Here is a 20197-nt window from a genome sequence, read left to right as displayed (position 1 = left end):
TTTATTATATCTATTTCTACATTCTATTCCTTATTCTATCTATTTCTACATTCTATTCCTTATTCTATCATATATTCTATATTCTATACCTCCTTATCTTCGGTATTTTCAGTACCTACCCTAGGTACCTCATATTCCTGTGTTCTAGTATGTACAATACGTATTAATACAGATACCTTCTAGAAGACGCCGCGAACTCCCCTCGAATCTCACCCCTTCGAGCCAGATCGATCCCCTCCGTATATGCAAGTCCTGGGTCGAGTCTGTCTGATCTTGGCCTCAAGTCGCATCTTTCTCCTCTTTTTAATCCTCCATTGTATTCTGTCCTCACCCTTGACGTCCTTCTCTTCCTTCATCCCCCCCCCCCCCCCCCCCCCCTCCCTCTCTCTCTCTCTCTCTCTCTCTGTCTCTGTCTCTCTCTCGCGCGCCTGTTGTCGCCTACCAGGTCGCAAATTCGCCTCCTCCTCCTTCAATCTTTCTCCGCCCTCGACCACTTTCGCTCTCTCCCTTCCACCCTCATCGCCCTCGACCATCGACTACAGGAATACCGCAATCCTCTCTCCTTTTGATCTGCTGATTCGTTGGCTTCTCCAGTCGATCATCGCACCATGCCTTTTCCCTGACCCTCGCGCCCTGCCTGCCTTGCGTGCGATTGAATCGAGACCGATTTTCGACCACCACCATCCTCACAAACGAATTCATCGTTGACTCGCCTATATATATAGATATATATATATATATCTCTCTCTCTCGTCAGGAGTCGAATTTCATATACTCCACTCCATTCTCTTGTTAAAAAAAAAAAAATCACCCCCCAACAACAACAACCAAGTCGGAGAAAATAAAGGGCTGGTCAACTTTCGACTTCCTGCACTCCTCCCCGACCGTGGTCTCGGGACAAGGGCCCTTGGAGCACATATCTCTTCATCCAAGATACTTTCCCGGTATTATCATTGTTTTTTTTTTTTCTCTCTTTTCACTGGGAGGGGCGCCCAGGATTGAATCCCTCGAGAGAAAAAAAAAAAGAGAGAACAAACCAATTGTTGCGGTCGCATTCGATTCCTCGCAGACTCTTGTCCCCCCCCCATATGCCCCGTCTCGACCACGCACCACGCCTCTCCGACACTCACCGTTGAGACAATAAAAAAAAAAAAGAAAGAATCCCTCTTTCGATCCATGGCCGACGCCATGGATTGCTCCGCTGTCTATATCGACGACCGCGTCTCGTCTGAGCGATGGGTGCGCAGGATTCCGCCCGCCGATCAGCCTGTCTCCTCCTCGTGGATCCTTCCTGATGAGCCTGAGGCGTTGTACGCAAATGTCGACCGGTTGTTGGATGTGTGCAAGCAGAGTGAGAGAAACGCAGGATTTTTTTTATATGGGAAGAAAACGTACTGATGGTGATAGTCTATCTCTGCCACGCAGGAACCTCCTTTGCCACCAAACTCGCGGAACTCACCGACCGCGCCGGAAACGACTGCACCCCCATCTTCGCTTTCTTCGACATTGACCTCTCGAGCGACGACAGCGCCAGCAGCCGTCGCAAGCTCAGCCGCACCTCCTGGTCCGAACTGGATACCGCGCCCCCGTCCCCCTCGGCCATTTCCCTCCGCCGCGGTTTCACCTTCTCCTCCCAGTCCGAGGAGGCCTACGGCCTACAACTTCTATCGGGTGTCTCGGCAGACATCCAGGTCCGCGATGGGCCCAATCTCATCATTCCTATCGCCATCTTGCGTTCCCCAGCCACGAACCTAGCTCGCCAGACTCTGGAGGAAACCGATGGAGATCTGGATCTGGATCAACAACCAAAACAACACCAACAACACCGTGATATACTCTCCGCCGAACCACGCCATGTCTCTCGGTGTCTGGACGCGGGCGCCCTCGACGTCCTCACCTCCCCGCTCGACCGCTCCCGCACCCATGGCCTACTTGTCCATGCCTATCGCACTCGCAAGACCGCCCAGAAGGAGCTCTCGCGTTTCATGGCCAAGCGGAAACTACGAAAACAGTCTTGGGTAGGCGTGCATGGGGAACAACCGTATGCATACTTGCGAGAAGCCATGTACGTTCCAGTCAAGGGAGTAAGCTTTTTTTTTTTCTGTTGGAGCGTCTGCTAATTCTGTAGGGTCTCCAAGCTTATGAAAGGCATCTGCAATCCCGAGGAGGTGATTGAAGAATTTCAAGAACGGTATGTACCATCTTTACCCTATTCTCTCCCCTTCGAAACTTGGTAGCCCCTCTAATTTCTGTAGGGAACTCGATGTTATTCCAGAACGACAGGCTATCGTCAAAGAGCAGATCGGCCGCTGGGCCTTCACGGCGCACCAGTTCACCGAAGACGAGCTGGTGTACGGGGCGTGCGAGATGCTACAGCATGCGCTGAACATGCCCGAGCTGGATCACTGGCGGCTCACACCCGGGGAGCTGCGCACTTTCTTATTAGCCTGCCGCGCCGCGTATAACTCTTTCGTTCTCTATCACAATTTCCGACACGCGGTGGATGTGCTACAGTCGGTCTTTTGTTTCCTGCTCCACATCGGTGCCTTGCCCACGTACGGCGACATTAAGACTCCGGTTCCTAAATCGCCCATCGCCTCGCTGCTGTCCCCCTTTGACGCGCTGACGCTCCTAATCGCCGCCATCGGGCATGATGTCGGCCATCCCGGCGTCAACAACTTCTTCCTGGTCAAGTTGAACGCCCCCCTCGCGCAGTTGTACAACGACAACTCGGTGCTCGAGGCCTTCCACTGCGCCGCCTATTCGCAGATCCTGCGCCGCCACTGGCCCGCCGCGTTCAAGGACAACCAACTGCGCAAGCTGCTCATCAGCTCCATCCTCGCCACCGATATGGGCGTCCATCAGAAGTTCATGGAGCGCCTGGGCCACCTGCAGGAGAAGTACTACGCTAACAACAAATCGCTCGACGGCTGGAAACCCCAGGATCTCGACCAGTATCGGGCTCTGGTGTGCGGATTGCTCATCAAGTGCGCCGACATCAGTAATGTCTCGCGGCCCTGGGACGTGGCCGAGCGCTGGACCAAGATCCTGCAGGAAGAATTCGCCAACCAGGGCGACATGGAGAAGGAGGTCGGCATGGAGACCACCCTCTTCGGCGGGCCGCCGGAGTTGGGCAACATGTTCAAGCTGGCCACCGGCCAGATCGGCTTCATGTCCATCTTCGCCCTACCGCTGTTCGAGGGCGTCGCCGACCTGTTGCCCCAGCTGCGCTTCACTGTCCAGCAGATTCGCGCCAATCAAACCGTCTGGCGCGATTTTGCCGACCGCGAGATGCAGAAACAGGGGCTCTTCGTCGAGGCCCCTACCCCGGGCGCCGTCTCGCCTCGCACTCAGAGCCCGGTGCGCACCCCCTCGGCCGCCGTGAACGGTCAACAACGCCACGAGGGAACCGCCGCCCGCACCAACGGAGGAGAAACCCTCCGGGAAATCGATGAGGCAGACGATGTGACCGAGGGTATTGTGGATGACACATCATCATCATCATCATCACCGGTATTCCCCCGAGTCTCGCTCGGGTCCGTCACGCGTGACGTCTTGAATGAAAATGCGCTGAGCCCCGTCGTGTCGCCCGATACCGAGGGTCCGTCGATTGACATCACTGGTGCCTCGTTACCTGTCGGCGGCGGCGGCGTCCAGGCGTCACGCAAATCCTCCAGCGCGGTGCCCCTGTCGGAGATATCACTGATCCCCATCGCGGACATCCCGCGCGACCGCAACGGCTCGGTCCAGACGCAGATCCGAGCCGCGGACAGTCCTGATTACCATTCGTCGGATGACTCGGCCGTCCTGGCCGCCGTCGTTCTCCCGGATAGACCTGGGCCTGCCCGGCCCACCAGCAGTAGTACAGACCGGCCGAGTAGCTCACGGCAAGGTGGCCCCCAGGGCGGCGGCGGCAGCGGCGGCGGTGGCGGCGCCGTCACCGCCGTGCATCAACGGCACCACACCAACACGAGCTCGAAACACACGACAGCCTCCAATCGACACAGCTGCACGCGCACCCAGTCGGTCAGCACGTACAGCAATCCCGTTATGACACCCATCTCGCCAGCGACCAATGCGACTAGCTTCCTAACGGTTGACAGCGGGGATGATCGCGACGCAACCACCTCCAAGAGCGAGACCGAAGCGCCGGGCGATACTGGCAGCAGCACACGGCCCAGCTCATCGGACGCGTACGGGTTTGTTGATCATGAGGATAACCATTATCATAATGGTTATAACCACCATCATCATAATCATCATCATCATCATCATCATCACCACGACCACGACCATCACCAAGGGGATCATAACGACATCCGCCAATACAGTTCCAGTTACAGCCAGTCCTCTTCATCACAGCCGCATGACCCTCTAGACAAGGGATCCCTGATGGCAACACTAGTGGGCAATGGCGGCAATGACCGTCGTAGCTGCAGTCCAACACATTCCACCGCCACCTCGGGTAGCAGTCATCATCATCATCATCATCATCACCATCCTCACCATCCTCCCTACTCGCACTCGCACCCCCAACACCTAGATCCTCAGCAACACCATGAGGTCTCTCCCGAACACGGCGGCGAGCATTCGCTGCTTCGACTGGCGAAACGGCGCAGTCGGCTGCGACTGGCATTCTGGAAGCGCAAGCCACACCACTCACACCAGCAGGAAGTGAGCGGGGATATCCATTGATTTTTCCTTCTTTTCTTTTCTTTTTTTTTTTATACTTTTTTTATCATCTCTCTCCAACCCATTGATCGGTGTAGGTTTTTGAGTTGGGGTTGGTGTTGGGTGTTGGGGTTGGTGATGATAGGATCTGACGAGGAATGACTTACTGGGCGTTTTATCTTCTCTAGGGCTTTGGTACTTTTTTGCCCGCTTCTTGGATACTTTTGGATACTTTTGGATGTTTTTTTTTTTTTTTTTTTTTTCTTCTTTTGGGAGGGAAATTATAGGGGGATTATATCCGAGATACTTGCCTTGGATATGCATGGCATCTTTCCTTCCATGATTCTTGTTTCTTTTCTTCTCATCTTTCCTGTTCTACGATGAGATGGGCACGGTTAGATGGCGTTGGTTGATACCTAGATTTGACAATCCTGACATTCAGAGGCAGCAGTAGTAGTAGTAGTAGTAATATCCCCAGTAGTAGCAGTAGCAGTAGCAGTAGCAGTAGCAGTCAGCGCCCGATCCGTATGTCCCAGATCTCTCCCCGGGTCAATCACATTCCTGACCAGCCCTTTAAGAACCTTGACTTCTACAAAACATTAGCGAATACTCAGACAACCCTTGGGTGATTCTTCTGTTTACCAGGGAACCCCCCCCTCTCCTTCCGATCCCACAAGCGCGTCTCCTTGACCTCCTCGGCGGACTCGTAGATGGTCACGGTGAATTTACCCCCCGTGGCTGGGATGAGGGCTATCTCGCCTATACTCGTTCCGAAGGTGGAGAGGAGTTCTTGAGCGAACTGGTTCGTTGGTTAGTTATATTTGTTTGAATGATTGTAGGAGGGGCAAGGAGGGGCAGGGGCAGGGGCAGGGCAGGACTTGCGTAGGCGGCCCGAAGCATCCATTTGCACTGGGTGCAATATTCGATTGTGATGCGGGGGTAGTTCATTGAGCAGTATGTGTAGATGTAGATGTAGTTGTAGATGTAGTTGTAGTTGTAGTTGTAGTTGTGTGTAGTTGTAGTTGTATGTAGTAAACTACGTAGTGTGAGAATGAGATAGGATAGATTAGTAATACTACAGCAATACACTCCGTATTCCGTATTATCTGTACAATTATCATTGCGACATTTATGGTACAGCCAACTCAACCGTCGCCTATTTTAACCGAACATCGCACAAAGGAAAACCAGACCGATAGATCCGGTATGTCAAGTGATACACCAGAAGAAGAGAAGAAAGAAGATAAACCCTGAACAGTAGAAGAAATGAACCCTGAACAGTAGAAGAAATGAACCCTGAACAGTAGAAGCGAAATGGCAAAAACCCGAAGTAGGGGATAGTAAAAGTAAAAGTAAAAGTAGAAGTAAAAGTAGAAGTGGAAATAGAATAGGTAAAGAAGTGGAAGTTGATCCTCGAGTGACGTCGTAGTGCGTCCAGCGCGTTGATCTCACGCAGGCGGTGGTCGTCAGGGAATAGAAGGTCGAGAAGGGGGTATGTCGAGGGAGGTCGTGGCAGGATCAGGGAGAGGCCGAGAGCATTTCAAACATGATGAGGAGAGGGCCGTTACATGACCGCGCAGCAGCCTCCTTGCTGCTGGGGGGCGTACGGGTCTTCTCGCTTGTCGACCTGGGGAATCGGAGTCAGCTATAGCGATAGTTTGTAGGTATACGAAGGCTTTCATACCTGACCCCAGACAGAGGGAACCATGAAATCACGGGTATTATTGCAATAGTTGATTAGACTATCCATTAGCCTATAGTCTTATTCTTCTTCTTCTTCTTTTTTTCGTCAACTCACGAGAGAGCAGCTTCCGACACCTTGACTCGGGGGCGGTCCAGATCTTCCTTCAAGCGGGCATTGAGCTCTGTCAACCGACGGTACTTGAGATCTGCCACACTCTGTTTCTTGTTCTTGACGTCCCCCCCGGAGCGAAGTTCATACGAAGGCATGGTTGTTGGATTGTTGGATTATTGAATGGGGGGTTTGGACGTAGCGGGCAAAAAACACGCGACCGAGGGAACTTGGAGAGAGAGAGTGAGAGAGAGAGTGAGAGAGAGAGAGAGAGCGAGAGGGACAGGTCGTGTCGTGAGTGTAGGAGGGGCAGAGCAGAGCGCACCGACAAAGACACAGAGGTGAGGTGAAGCAGATCGCCGCAAAGGAAAGGGAGGGAGAGAGTTGGGAAAAAAGAGCGTGGGAGAGGAGGGATCGCAAACCAGGGGGCAGGACAGGAGGGGAGGAGAAGCGTTTTGGTGGTCTGTGAGGGTCCGGCGTCCTTATGTAAGCCCCTGAAATCCCGCACTCAAACTTAACAGTCACTGTGACTACGTATAGCTGTCGAGTAAATACTACCTACGTATGGCTACCGAATACACTGCTGCAAGATGAGAGCCTGTCATTCTAGAAGCCTGATATTACTCTGTAGATCTATCTGGAAAGCAGACTATGGAGCGATCGGCAGCTCAGCGCTGGGTCTTGAACCGCCTGTCTGGTTCTCCCCTGAGTCCGCCCGAGTCCCGGTCACATGATCGTATGATTTGGGGACGGCATCATAGCTTAGTCATAGCTTAGTCACGTCTGTCTAGTCACTGCTTATAGCACAACCGACTGTACAGCAGGACTACGAGTATACCTACAACTAGAGCTTGGTACGGAGTATCAATAGTTAGTACTAGAGAGTCTCTGGTACAGAGTACTCCGTATGTTAGTCCTGAATAAGAAACCTAGGGACAGAGTATGACTGTCTTACGCAGGCACGAGTACGGACAGGTACAGGTACACTACCCTCGTAGACAGCAGACAACACATACAATTGACTTGAGATAGACGTGAGAGACTAGAGCAGAAGAGTAATAACTACCTAATAACAAGTGAATCGTTCTCTGTATTGATGGTTGACCTTGACCTCGTGCAGTACAGTGCAGGGTAGACCGTAGACGCCTATCGCATCACGTGACAATCGCTTACCGGAATTTTTCGCCCGCCTCGCACAACGCCCGCTCAGCCTCAGCCAGCGACATCACCGGCCTACGCGTGGGAGCATCGTCACCGCGACCTTTGCCATCGACTGCTGCGGTCTGGCCGTTCTCCTGCCTCGCTGTCGATCTGCCCTTGTCGCCCTGCCCACCCCCCGTCGTCTCTTTCCTGCTCCCAGTCGCAGTCGTCCGTCCCTAGGGGCCCCAGTCGTCCATCATGCCCCCTCCACCCCATATCAAGCCCGAGAATGTTCTCAAGGTAAGAAGAGAGGAGAGAGGAGAGAGGAGAGAAGAAAAGAAGAGAAAAAGAAGGGAAGGGAAGGGAGAAGAGAAGAGAAAAGATGCTGACTTCCTCTAGAGGGCTCAAGAACTCATCGCCGTGGGCCAGGCTCCCGCCGCCCTCAACGTCCTTCACGAGCATGTCACCTCCAAACGCACCCGGAGCAGTCCCATCTCCTCGCTTGAGCCCGTCATGCTCCTCTTTGTCGAGCTGTGTGTCGACCTGCGCAAGGGAAAGTCTGCCAAGGATGGCCTGTATCAGTACAAGAACATTGCTCAGAACACCAACGTCGGAACTATCGAGGTAACAAAAGACCCAGACACAAAGACGAACACAAAGACAGACACAAAGACCGAGGAGAAGATGAATAGTCTGGATCCAAGCTGACACTGTCTTGGATATAGATGGTTCTGAAAAAATTCATCGAGCTCGCCGAACAGAAAGTCACCGAGGCCCAGGCCAAGGCCGATCAGATCCAGTCGTCGCTCGAGTCGGCCGCGCCCTCGTCCAACGTCGAGGATCTGGAGGCCATCGAGACCCCCGAGACCATCCTGCTGGCCACCGTCTCCGGTGAGCAGTCGCGCGACCGCACCGACCGTGCCGTTGTCACCCCCTGGCTGAAGTTCCTGTGGGAGACCTACCGTACCGTCCTCGAGATTCTCAAGAACAATGCCCGCCTCGAGGTCATGTATCAGACCACCGCCCTGCAGGCCTTCCAGTTCTGCTTGAAGTACACTCGCAAGACCGAGTTCCGCCGCCTGTGCGAGCTGCTCCGCAACCACGTCCAGAATGCCGCCAAGTACTCCGCCCAGATGCACGCCATCAACCTCAGCGACCCGGATACCCTCCAGCGCCACCTCGACACCCGCTTCCAGCAGCTGAACGTCGCCGTCGAGCTGGAACTCTGGCAGGAGGCCTTCCGCAGCGTCGAGGACATCCACACCCTCCTCAGCCTCAGCAAGCGGCCCGCCAAGAACGTCATGATGGCCAACTACTACGAGAAGCTGGCCCGCATCTTCCTCGTCAGCGAGAACTACCTGTTCCACGCCGCCGCCTGGAACCGCTACTACAACCTCCTGCGCCAGTCCGCCGCCGCCATCGCCACCGGCCAGAGCACCAAGAAGGAGAACCCCTCCGTCTCCGAGGCCGACATGACCAAGGCCGCCTCCTTCGTCCTGCTCGCCGCCCTCTCCATCCCCGTCATCAGCACCTCCCGCTCCCGCGGCGTCCTGGTCGATGTCGACGAGGTTCGCAAGAACAAGAACACCCGCCTGACCAACCTGCTGGGCATGGCCCAACCCCCGACCCGTGCCGTCCTGTTCCGCGACGCCCTCAACAAGGGCCTGCTCAAGCGCGCCCGCCCGGAGATCCGCGAGCTGTACAACATCCTCGAGGTCGACTTCCACCCTCTCTCCATCTGCAAGAAGATCACCCCCATCCTCAAGCAGATCGGCGCCGACCCGGAGATGGAGAAGTACGTCCTGCCCCTGCAGCAGGTCATCCTCACCCGTCTCTTCCAGCAGCTGTCCCAGGTCTACGAGTCGGTCGAGCTCAAGTTCGTCTACGAGCTAGCCCAGTTCCCCGATCCCTTCCAGATCACCCCGGCCATGATCGAGAAGTTCATCATGAACGGCTGCAAGAAGGGCGACCTGGCCATCCGCGTCAACCACACCGCCGGCGTGCTGACCTTTGACGCCGACGTCTTCTCCTCCGCCAAGGCGCTCCACCCGGGCAGTGCCGCCGGCTCCGCCGAGAGCGAGATCGGCTCCGTCCAGCGTCTGCAGAACACCCCCGCCGAGATCGCGCGCCTGCAGCTGACCCGTCTGGCCAAGACCCTGCACATCACCTGCCTGTACGTCGACCCCTCGTACCACGAGGCTCGCGTCCAGGCCAAGCAGACCGCCCAGGCCCGCGCCCAGGCCGGGGCCGCCCAGGAACACGAGGAGACCCTGGCGCGCCGCGAGGCCATCGACAAGAAGAAGGAAGCCGCCACCGACGCCCTGCAAAAGAAGCAGCGCGAGGAGGAGACCCGCAAGCGCATCCGCACCCAGCAGCTGCAGGAGGCCGAGAAGCAGCGCCTGCTGGACGAGCAGCGCGAGCGGGAGAAGAAGCGCATCAAGGATGAACAGGACCGCATCCGCCAACAGGAGCTGAAGAAGCAGCTGGAGGAGCTCAAGAGCGGCGTCAAGGGGATCGACATCAGCGAGATCGACCTGGAGGATCTGGACGCCAACCGGCTGCGCGCCATCAAGCTGGCCCAGCTGGAGAAGGAGAAGAACGAGCTGAACGACCGGATCCGCACGACCGCCAAGCGGATCGACCACCTGGAGCGTGCCTTCCGCCGCGAGGAACTCAAGCACATCCCCGCCGACTACGAGGCCCAGAAGAAGCGCGACATGGAGCTGTACGAGGAGAGCAAGGCCGAGACGCTCAAGGAGGCCGAGGACAAGCACAAGGACGCCGTCGCCCTCAAGCACCGCCTCAGCCGCCTGGTGCCCCACTTCAACAGCTTCCGCAAGGAACTCTCCGAGAAGCGCCACGAGGAGTTCGAGAAGCGCCGCAAGGCCGCTGAGCGGGACTTTGAGGCCAAGAAGAAGCAGCGCGTCAAGGAGGTCGAGGAGCGCAGACGCCGCGAAAAGGCCGAGCGCGAGGCAGAGGAGAAGCGCCGTCTCGAGGAAGAGGAGCGTGCTCGTCGCGACGAGGAAGAACGCACCGCCCGTGACGAGGAACGCCGTCGCCAGATGGCCGAAGAGAAGGCCAAGCGTGAAGAAGAGAGAAAGTACGTCTCATTATCATATCCATACACACATCCCTTTGTAGTCCTCTTTTGCTAATTGATCGATAGGAAACTGGATGAACTCGCCCAGAAGCAGAAACAGCGCGAGGAAGAAGCCGAAGCCCGCCGTGCTGCCCGCAAGATCGGCGGCGAGCCCCCCCTGCGCCCCGAACCCTCGGCGCCCTCCACCGAACGTACTGCTCCCCGTCTCAACCTTGCTCCCCGCACAGGAGGCGCCGGTACCAGCTGGAGAGAGCGCCAGGCCGCCAAGGAGGCTGCTGGCACCAGTGGCACCCCCGAAGCTGCTGCCCCAGCATCCCGCGAGGAATCCACTCCTGCCCCTGCTGCTGCTGCTGCTGCTGCTGCTGCCCCTGTTGCTGCTGCCCCTGTTGCTGCTGCTCCTGCTTCTGCTGCTGCTCCTGCTCCTGCTCCTGCTCGCAAGACCGGCGGCTACGTGCCTCCTCACCTGCGTGCGGGTGCTGGTGGTGCTGCCGGCAGTGCCGGTGCTGCCCCAGAGCGCTACGTGCCCCGTGCTGCTCGCGAGCCTCCCTCTCGCGCCCCGGCGCCTGCAGCAGACAAGGCCGACGAGCCCAAGCCCGCTGCCCAGAAGTGGGTGCCTCGTTTCAGACAGCAGTAAAAAGTTCTCCGTCGGTAGTGTGCTCGGGGGAACTGCTTGCAAGAAAGAAACAAAAAACAACAACAAGCAGCAAGTCCAAACCGTTTTCTCGGATCTACACTTTATACGAGGTTCCTTTTCTTCTTCTTCCTCTTCTTCTTCTTCTTCTTCTCTACTTTCCTTTTCTGTCTTGCTTTTCCTTAGGGTTTCCATCTCTGTCTCAATCATGATCCCTTTGATGACCGTTTCCCTCTACGCATAGTCAATATCAAAATTCTCCTGGTTTACTTGGATGTAGATCTTCTTGTTTGTTTCACTTGGGCGTATACTGTATCAGTGGTGATAACACTCGAATACAAACATTCAGATACCAATTCAATTCTGTCTTTTGTAGTACCTCCTAGTCTGATTGACTGTTATCCAGTTCTAGACATAAGTAATGTTATCTGATTCTTTCTAAAGTCTATATATTGGGTATATAGAGTAAAGCTAAGATGTAAGACCGACAAAATAAGAGAAGCCATAGAATTGACTAGGTGAGGATATTTCCATAAGATATACGCCGGCCTGCTTAAGAGAATAGGGAAAGGAAAAGGAAAAGGAAAAGAAATCATCAAGATCGATTGAATTTGATCAAGCGGCAGCAACGCCCGCCGCGCCAAACAGCTTTTCTCTCCACTCGCCGCACACGGCTTCGAAGCCGTTGACGACGTCGCCGCACAGACGGCCCGCCTCGCGCTCCCGCAGCCGGCGATCCCAGTCCCCGCGCTCGATCCAGCGGGTGCCTTCCTCGCGGCCCTCTTCCTCGCGGCGCAGCTCGGCGACGAGCTCCCGCGCAGACCGGAGCCGGCGCGAGGCCGTGGAGGTGAGCTGTCGCGATTCGTAGAGCGTATCGCTCAACCCACGCAGGGAATGGGTAAGGTCGGCGGTCTGCGAGACTAGGGTCTGGAACGAGACAAGTGGGTTCAAGGCCGCGGCTTGCGAGGGCGTTCCCGGCCGTGACGACGAGTGGTGTTGGGGCCCGGGAAATGGGTACGGGAGGCTGGGGAGCAGACCTTCGTCGATCAACGGCACGAGAGTGTCGATGGCATCTTCCGACAGCAAAGGGAAGGGGGAGAAAAGGAGGGGATGCGTCAATGTCTGCAGGGTTCGTGTTTGATGGGTCAGATGAGAGGTGATGGATGTATGTGCCGTGATGAGTCTTGAAAGTTAGCTTGTTGTACACACACATGGAGAGAGAGAGAGAGAGGGAACCCACCTCATTGCACTGTTTTCGATCCCACTCTGTGCTCCAAGATCCCGAAGCGCTTCCACCGCTCGTTTGATAACGTGGTCGCTCTCACTGCCATTGTTCTCCGTGCCTCGACGGACCAGACTCTCCACCTCGGCCATCTGGCTCTCTAGACTCGGCGAGAAGTCTGTCGTCTCGTCAAAATCCGAATCGTTACCGTAATCCGACCCGTCGTACTGAGACTCGGGTCGTCGGTGTCGGGAATGCTGGTGCTGGTGATGATTGCGAGGCCGCTGCTTCGGCAACTGTAAGGATGCTCGCTCAGGCGAAAGAGGTCCCGGCGGCGTCTGCAGATCACCTCCAGACTTCATATATACGTCTTCCCCATCACTCCGGCCAACACTCTGAGCGTCGGTCTGGTCGTTCTCCAGCCCCGACACATACTCATCACCATCCTCATCCTCCCACGCATCGGCCAGCTCGTCTGCAAGATTCCCCAGGCCTCCGATGTCAGCCGTCGACGAGAAGTCGCCCGAGGTTCTGTTGTCGAACCCGTTCATCATCGCGCCAGCATTGTGTTGGCGGGGGGTGTTCGGAGAGGGCGGGGCGGACAACCGAGGCGAGCGAGGCGACCGCGGCGACTGCGGGGGGCTATACCCAAACCCATTCATGCTCTGGCTGCTGGGCGAGACGGGGGAGAAGTCAATGCTAGAAGCCGAGAGGGTGTGGCGGTGAGTGTGCCTCGCAGGGGAGGTCGGTAGAGGTAAAGTCGGCATGGTGAGGCAGCTGCTTGGAAGGTACAATCAAATCGTTCTGCGAGAAATTCTTCTGCCTTGCCCCTTTTTTTCTTCTCTCTCTCTCCTTCGGGTGTATGATCCGGTGTGATTCGGTTCGTGAATCGGCTCGCCAGCAAGTTGCCTGTCCAGGTGGAGAGACACGAAACGAATGTGTTGGTCACGCCAGGGGAAGAAGAGACGAGGGAGCGGGTTTGTTTCTTCAACAGACGGCTCCCGGGCGCATCTCCAGGATGCGAGAGGCTTGGGAGAAGGAGCGAAACGGAAATGCGGTGCAGCCTCAAGAAATGAATGACGGGAGAAAGCCGGTGAAGGAGGTCGGGTTTGGATTTTGATGCCAACGCTGTCACCGTCCAGGAGAGAGAGCCCGATTCCCGTGATTTAATCGCTAAGGCCCGATCCGGAGCACCAAAAAAACTCCCCCACAACAGTTCGGCTGCTGAAGAAGCGTTGATATCTCATAGTTATCGATAAAGAACAGACTGTAGCCTGTCAGAGAATAATTTCACTTTCAATTCCTCGGTTGCCCGCATTCCTGGGATACCCACCTCTTATCACCACCGCCACCATCAGCAGCAGCAGCAGCAAAGATGAGCTACATCCGGCGAATGACGCCGACAGATCTGCTGTCGTTGAATCTAACCAACCTAGACCCGTTGACGGAGAACTACGATCTAGGTTTCTACCTCAATTATCTCATGCGATGGCCGTCTCTCTTCAGCGCCGTCCAAGACCGCAGTGAGGGGATCGTGGGTTACAGTATGGATGCCCCCCCCCCGGTGCTCCTTCATAACAATGCTAATACCCAAGGATGCTGCTAGTTATGGGAAAGCTGGAGGAACAGCATCCCTCGATGAGGAGTTCGGAACACTACACGCCCTGGCACGGTCATATCACGGTGCTCACCGTTGCGCCTGCCTCGCGCCGGCTCGGCCACGCCCGCCGTCTCACAGAGCGGTTGGAGCGCGGCTCGGACATTAACGATGCTTGGTTCGTTGATTTGTACGTCCGGGCAGGGAATAAGGTGGCCGTAGGGATGTACAAGGGCATGGGGTCAGTTTTCTTTTCGACGTTTTTGCTTATATTGCTTTACATACAGGCGTGTCTTGCTAACGGTGTCGCCAGATACTCTGTCTTCCGGCGCGTGGTGAACTACTACAGTGACGATCCATCGGGGCTCTCAGAAACAGGCGAGGATGCCTTTGACATGCGCAAACCGTGCAGTCGCGACAAGAGATTACAACACGTCCGAGAAAATGGTGAGGATTTTCTGGTCAACCCGGAGGACGTCTCATAGCGTTTATTCAAAGAAAGAGAGAGAGAGGGGGGGGGGGGAGAAATGCAGCCATGATCAAAAGAACGTTTGATGTGTATATTTTATTATAATATCAAGAACATATGCCAAAATACTACCCCATGCTATATAACACCGTAACAACCAGATTGATGCAACCCATGCAGACCTATTAGTTAAGTATATATGATCCAATGACTCGGTTAGGCACGCACGCGTAACTTCAGTCCAGTGCGCGAGAGTCTCAAGCAGACAAAACATAAACCAGCCACAGCCAGACAGCAGGCAGTGAAAAGCTGCACCCCAAGATATGAACCGGTACTGCTCAGAATCGCACCCCCAATTGGCGTTCCGATCAGCAGCGCGACGGAGACGATGGAGAAGAGCATGCCCAGTCGAGTTCCGAGATCGCGAAGGTCTCTGGTGAGGGAAATCATCACCACGGGGGGGAGAGACACGAAGCCGCCGGAAAAGAATCCGTACAGGATGGAAAGAATGATGATGCCCGGTACATCATGGACAGCAATCCAGATGAACGCGAGAACACAAGTCATGATCGCAGCCGGCGTGAGCATGTTAATGGGACCGGTATGGTCGGCGATGAAGTTGGGCGTGATTCGCCCAAAGGTAGAAGCCGCATTGAGCATGGATAGCAGGTAGAAGCCCAGGTTTTCCCCCACGATCCCCGTGTCGATTGCATATGCCTGGATGTAGACCAGAAAATTGTAGAACCCCAGGAATCCCATAAACATGGCGAAACAGCACAGTACATATGGAAGCTCCTTGAACGCCGAAAGTTGAACCAGTTTGCGTCTTTCCTGGGGCATAAAGCGCATCTCTAGCAAGGATAGAGAAACGAAACATGTTGCCAAGGAAAAGAATCCGAGAGTCCGAACCGCCCACGGGAAACCGATTGTCTTCTGCAGCTGATTGAACAGGATAGGATAGATGACACCGCCAATACTGCTACCTGTCGCAGCAATGCCATTGGCAAGACCTCTTCTCTTCTTGAAATATTGCGGAAGAACGGCAACAGCGGGCACAAAGAGACATCCAGCAGCTAAGCCGATGCAGACTCCCTGTGCAAGGATCAGCTGCCAGAATTGGGTGGACAGACTGGTCATCATCAAGCCTAGAGGGAGCATAATGGTGCCAAAGGAAAGGAGGGCGCGGAGATAACCAGCATCAAACAAAGGCCCCGTCACAACTCCAAACAGCATCAGCAGGAATGACTGTAGAGAGCCGATCCAAGCGATCGATGACGCCGAAACATCGTGGAGCAGTTCTTGCTCGTAATATGTCTGAAAGGCCCCCCAAGTGTTGATTATACCCCTGCAAGAAAGAATCAATACCACTCGTTACTTGAGGAGTAAAAGATTTGAGACGAACCACGAATTGAAGAATACGAAGAAAGCGCCAACCACTTGCGACCATGCCTTGATGCCTACGTCGAAAGTTGGTTCCGCATCTTTCTCCTCCGTTACGGGGATAGGGTCCGAGACAGAGAAGCCCTTCTTCTCGGAACCATGGCCATCGCCGTGGACTGGAGGGCTCTCAATCACCCTCTCCTCCACATTCATATCAAGGCCCATCTTCCAACCGTCTCGAGAGAAGCTTTTAGATCGGCGCCCTTTCGCAACTCTGAAGAGACTCCACCGGAACGGGTATCTTCTCGGATTTTGACGGCAGCAGAAAGGAGGAAATAATTGATCCTTCGACAAGGCTAACAGGGCACGATTTGAATTTATAAGCACCACCTTTACCCGGTATTCTGGGGTGTATCTGGCGGGGCAGCTGAAAACAATTCCCTGGAGTATCCTAGTTGAAGATTTCTTTTTTTTTTTGAAATCGGAGATCCAGGCCCACATGGCTTCGTTCTAGGCCAGCATATGGTTATGTACCTCTATCTGTAAGACGAGCCATAAATATAGAACCTTTGAAAGCCGAATCCCCGGCTATACGGTGTTTATCTTCGCAGCATTTCCAGAGCCAACGTCAGACCAAAGTGGTGACTTGCGGGTATTGTCCTGGCATCGTGCGGAGTACTGTCTGACGACTATTGGTGACCACAATCAATGACCATGTATTAGTATTGGGACTGTCATCCTACCCAGCCAATGCGAAGGAGGCAGAAAGACATCGACGCGTGCCGGTTATCCAGCGACATGGATCCAGAATCCTCAGAACAGTGCCGAACTAAAATGCCGCCCAGGCAAAGATGTCAGCAGCTGCCGCAGGAATAGGACGGGATATACTTTGTAGGTCCTGAAGTCCGTCACTGGTTGTTGCTTCTTGTCTTGATGGACGATGAGCGTTGTTCTTGGGAGACAGTGATGTCTTGCTTCCCCGGAGAGGTATCGACGATCAGGTCTCACGTGTTGGCGGCCCATGTGGCTGCAATTGCAAGGGAGGCAGCTTTAAATTCAGTTAATAATAACTAACTGCTGACGGAATTAAGAAAGCAGGGAACTGGTAGAATTCTTTTATTTTATATCTGTATTGAACTGTATCTAATTGATTTCTTTTTGTCTTGGTATTTTGCTGTTATTGTCATACTCCCAACACCAAACGCTATGCATGAAAGACAAAAGTAAATAATAAGAGACCAAGTACATCGAAGGGAGAAGTGAAAAACAAAAAAGGACAGGCCAGCTAGGAAGAGGTATTCTACAGCAGTTCTTCGCAGGTCCAGTCTTCATACCTGTTGTGCAGAAATCCGGGTCAGGTATATAATTATCCAGAACTATCACCCAGCAAAAAGGGTCGAGGGTCTCTTACCATCCATCGGGCAGATAACGTCTCACAATGAGCGGGATCTTCTTCTGGTTCAACTCCTTCATCGCGATCTGCAACGGGTCGGTCTCACCCTCCAGATCCACCAGCACTGGCGCGTTCATGCTGCACCGCACGTGTTAGTCCGGGGTCTCTCTCTTCGTTCGCATATCCCAGCTGTAGGTGCACAAACCTGATCTGCAAGGCGCGGGTGCCGAGAACGCGCGCTCTCTCGTACTTGGTCATGTAGGGAGTCGTCGTCCGTTGGTCGTTCGGCACCTTCTTCTCCCGCGACAGCTCCATGGCCTTTCCGCCCTGGTACCCTGCATTGGGATCGCCAGAGACAACCACCCGTTCGCCGTTCACCTGAGGATGGTACGAGTCCTCGCCAAAGTCACCGGCTCCTCCCTCATTATTCTCGAGGTCTTCCGGGTTGAGGAAGTCTTCGGGCTCGTTCTCGTCAAACTCCGCCGGGTTCTCATAGTCATACCTAGCGCGAGAATCCAGTCAGAAACCTCGATACCTGATTAAACCAAGGCCGCAAGTCCACCGGCAGTAGTTGCGGTGTGAAAAGCTGGTCGCTTACTCGTCATTGTCGTGGTCACCGTAGTCCGACATCTTGACAGCAGATAAAGCTACCGAAAATGACCCAATGGGAACAAAAGAAGCTGGCTAGTCAACAGAGATTCCACAACGAACACCGTGAAGGGGCGATGGCCTCGAAGCAAACGTTGCGACAACAGCTCGAAAACACCCGCGAGCAAAAAGTTCGGACTTCGCACAACGCGCTAGCCTGTTTCGGAAATCCTCTCACCGCCAAAATATTCGCTCCGGCAGAATATTTCCTTGGGATTCGCAGCAGCAAGTCTTTTTGCTGCAGCATCTGTTTTTCTGTCTTGTTTCATTGATTGTTTATTGTCTCTTTGTGAGGGTTTGCTTATGGTTTGATTGATCATGCCCCTGAAACGCAAGGCTGCCTCTGGGGGCTTGCCTGCACCGAAAAGGTCTCAGCAACGGGCACCGGACGACTCTGGTAAGAAGAAGAAGAAGAAGAAGAAGAAGAAGAAGAAGAAGAAGAAGAAAAAGCAGTACTTGATGGGTTTCCAGTCAATTTGATGCTGACTATTTTGTTTCTATAGACCCTATCTATGCGGAACCTATGTCTGATGCGGAGTACACATCCTCTGATGAGTATAGTGCGGCCAGTGATTCTCTACATGAGACCCCGGCGACTCCGATCTCAGTGTCAAGATATCCATCAGAGCTGAAGACTCACCGTTGCCCGTTTGAGGGGTGTACAAAGGCATTCAACCGACCTGCCAGGCTTCAGGAGCATCTGCGGTCACACAACAATGAGCGGATTTTCGAATGTACTTTTGACGACTGTACGAAAACCTTCCTTCGGCAATCTCATCTCAACCACCATGTCAAAAGCGCCCACACCGGGGTTCGCGATTATGTATGTGACCGGCCAGGTTGTGGGAAAAGCTTTGTGACAGGATCCCGACTACGACGACACCTGGCAGCCCACGACGGAAGAGACAAGTATCGCTGCACCGAGTACCCTCCCTGCGACGAAACGTTCCGCAAGCACTCTACCCTGCAAAAACATATCATGTCCGTCCATCTCAAGCAGAAGCCATTTCAATGCACACACCCCGACCCGACCACCGGGCAACAATGCTCGAATCGGTTCGACACGGCCGGTCATCTCCGCGTCCACGAAGCAAGAGTGCACACGGAGAAGCGGTTCAGCTGCACGGAATGTTCCTCTCAACAATCACCCACGGGGAGCGCTGCATCGGCTGTCACCTTCCCTACCTACGCACTGTTACAAGCTCATGTCAAGGCCGTCCATCCGCCACAGTGCCCGAACTGCTCTCTTGTTTGCTCTAGTTCGCGCGAACTACGGCGGCATCTGGAGGTCACCCACGGCGATGTCAGCCTGGAAGACCGCAAGATCTTCCCGTGTACGTATCCCGGATGCGAACGAAGTTTCACCAAGAAGGGCAACCTGACCGTGCACATGCGGACCGTGCACGAGGGGGAGAAACGGTTTGTCTGCGGCGAGACGGACCTCAGCTCATCCAAAAAGGTCGATGCCTGGGCCGGGCCTGGCTGCGGGAAACGGTATGGCAGCAAGCTTGCACTAGAAGAACACATCCGCACCGCACACCTGGGTTACCAGAATTCCAAAGCCGAGCGACGGCAGAAGAGCCAGAGCCTAGGCCAAACCCAAAAGGCAACCAGCGGCGGCGCGGGTAACGGAGGCCCGTCCACGCTGGCCGTTCTTACGGGCGAAGGCTACGCGGAAGAAACAGGCCGGCACATTGCCTGCTTCGTGGAGTCGTGCATCCACCGGTTCCACCGCGACTACGATCTGTGGGTGCATATGAGCAGCAAGCACGGATACGCCGAGGAGACGATCCGCGATCTGTTCATGCACCGCGCCTTATTCGCAGCCACGGACGACAGCCAGCACAACCACGACGAGGTTCAAAGTCCCGACCACAACTTCCTCGGCATCTACGGGCTTGAATTCGACACGGAGCCGTTCCAGCCCACGCCCACGAATGACGACTCACCGGGCCCGTCGGGACCATCGGGACCATACGCCGAGGAGACAGGCATGGGCATGGGCATGAGTATGGACATGCATTTTGATTCTTCCTTTGTTGACGACGCGCATACGATACCCGGGGACGAGATGCTTATCGATCCTGTCTTGGCTTATAATTTGCAATAAACTACTAGATACTAGATGACTTATGAATTCGAATGAACACTATC

The 20197-nt window shown here is 54.6% G+C and overlaps 10 protein-coding genes across 10 annotated transcripts; 5 read left to right on the top strand and 5 right to left on the bottom strand.

Moving 5' to 3' along the window:
* The first annotated feature begins 97 nt into the window (after nt 1-97).
* ASPZODRAFT_1793121 (hypothetical protein) lies at nt 98-1001 on the top strand. The gene is made up of 2 exons (XM_022727116.1): nt 98-124; nt 184-1001. Exon 2 carries the CDS (start codon nt 244-246, stop codon nt 706-708), a length of 465 nt encoding a protein of 154 aa, XP_022582359.1. The 5' UTR covers nt 98-124; nt 184-243; the 3' UTR covers nt 709-1001.
* Nucleotides 1002-1176: 175 nt separating this feature from the next.
* Nucleotides 1177-4695, top strand: ASPZODRAFT_15295 (hypothetical protein; the record flags this gene model as incomplete). Its single annotated transcript, XM_022725910.1, has 4 exons — nt 1177-1351; nt 1408-2065; nt 2129-2191; nt 2256-4695. The coding sequence occupies 4 exons, from the start codon at nt 1177-1179 to the stop codon at nt 4693-4695; spliced, it is 3336 nt and encodes a 1111-aa protein (XP_022582358.1).
* Nucleotides 4696-4814: 119 nt separating this feature from the next.
* ASPZODRAFT_1792820 (hypothetical protein) lies at nt 4815-5735 on the bottom strand. Its single transcript, XM_022727115.1, has 4 exons — nt 5554-5735; nt 5314-5470; nt 5088-5260; nt 4815-4934 (listed from the first exon to the last, which is right to left on the bottom strand). Exons 1-3 carry the CDS (start codon nt 5617-5619, stop codon nt 5088-5090), a joined length of 396 nt encoding a protein of 131 aa, XP_022582357.1. The 5' UTR covers nt 5620-5735; the 3' UTR covers nt 4815-4934.
* A 500-nt stretch (nt 5736-6235) lies between these two features.
* On the bottom strand, nt 6236-6621 carry ASPZODRAFT_64246 (hypothetical protein; the record flags this gene model as incomplete). Its single annotated transcript, XM_022729216.1, has 3 exons — nt 6236-6298; nt 6356-6413; nt 6470-6621. The coding sequence occupies 3 exons, from the start codon at nt 6619-6621 to the stop codon at nt 6236-6238; spliced, it is 273 nt and encodes a 90-aa protein (XP_022582356.1).
* Nucleotides 6622-7677: 1056 nt separating this feature from the next.
* ASPZODRAFT_131438 (hypothetical protein) lies at nt 7678-11537 on the top strand. The gene is made up of 4 exons (XM_022722766.1): nt 7678-7903; nt 8003-8227; nt 8329-10703; nt 10770-11537. Exons 1-4 carry the CDS (start codon nt 7862-7864, stop codon nt 11335-11337), a joined length of 3210 nt encoding a protein of 1069 aa, XP_022582355.1. The 5' UTR covers nt 7678-7861; the 3' UTR covers nt 11338-11537.
* Nucleotides 11538-11949: 412 nt separating this feature from the next.
* Nucleotides 11950-13218, bottom strand: ASPZODRAFT_151281 (hypothetical protein; the record flags this gene model as incomplete). Its single annotated transcript, XM_022725724.1, has 2 exons — nt 11950-12517; nt 12575-13218. The coding sequence occupies 2 exons, from the start codon at nt 13216-13218 to the stop codon at nt 11950-11952; spliced, it is 1212 nt and encodes a 403-aa protein (XP_022582354.1).
* A 713-nt stretch (nt 13219-13931) lies between these two features.
* On the top strand, nt 13932-14638 carry ASPZODRAFT_64523 (hypothetical protein; the record flags this gene model as incomplete). The annotated part of the gene is made up of 3 exons (XM_022729240.1): nt 13932-14100; nt 14163-14394; nt 14467-14638. 3 exons carry the CDS (start codon nt 13932-13934, stop codon nt 14636-14638), a joined length of 573 nt encoding a protein of 190 aa, XP_022582353.1.
* Nucleotides 14639-14838: 200 nt separating this feature from the next.
* On the bottom strand, nt 14839-16227 carry ASPZODRAFT_141410 (hypothetical protein; the record flags this gene model as incomplete). The annotated part of the gene is made up of 2 exons (XM_022724749.1): nt 14839-15967; nt 16025-16227. 2 exons carry the CDS (start codon nt 16225-16227, stop codon nt 14839-14841), a joined length of 1332 nt encoding a protein of 443 aa, XP_022582352.1.
* A 901-nt stretch (nt 16228-17128) lies between these two features.
* ASPZODRAFT_131433 (hypothetical protein) lies at nt 17129-18154 on the bottom strand. Its single transcript, XM_022722765.1, has 4 exons — nt 17994-18154; nt 17601-17897; nt 17414-17533; nt 17129-17336 (listed from the first exon to the last, which is right to left on the bottom strand). The coding sequence occupies exons 1-4, from the start codon at nt 18023-18025 to the stop codon at nt 17303-17305; spliced, it is 483 nt and encodes a 160-aa protein (XP_022582351.1). The 5' UTR covers nt 18026-18154; the 3' UTR covers nt 17129-17302.
* A 65-nt stretch (nt 18155-18219) lies between these two features.
* On the top strand, nt 18220-20191 carry ASPZODRAFT_94756 (hypothetical protein). Its single transcript, XM_022730488.1, has 2 exons — nt 18220-18440; nt 18547-20191. The coding sequence occupies exons 1-2, from the start codon at nt 18362-18364 to the stop codon at nt 20151-20153; spliced, it is 1686 nt and encodes a 561-aa protein (XP_022582350.1). The 5' UTR covers nt 18220-18361; the 3' UTR covers nt 20154-20191.
* The last annotated feature ends 6 nt before the right edge of the window (nt 20192-20197 follow it).

The sequence above is a fragment of the Penicilliopsis zonata genome (assembly GCF_001890105.1).
Source record: "Penicilliopsis zonata CBS 506.65 unplaced genomic scaffold ASPZOscaffold_5, whole genome shotgun sequence".
NCBI classification, from domain to species: Eukaryota; Fungi; Ascomycota; class Eurotiomycetes; order Eurotiales; family Aspergillaceae; genus Penicilliopsis; species Penicilliopsis zonata.
Note: the sequence above shows the minus strand (reverse complement) of the source record. Positions and strands in the feature narration are given on the sequence as shown.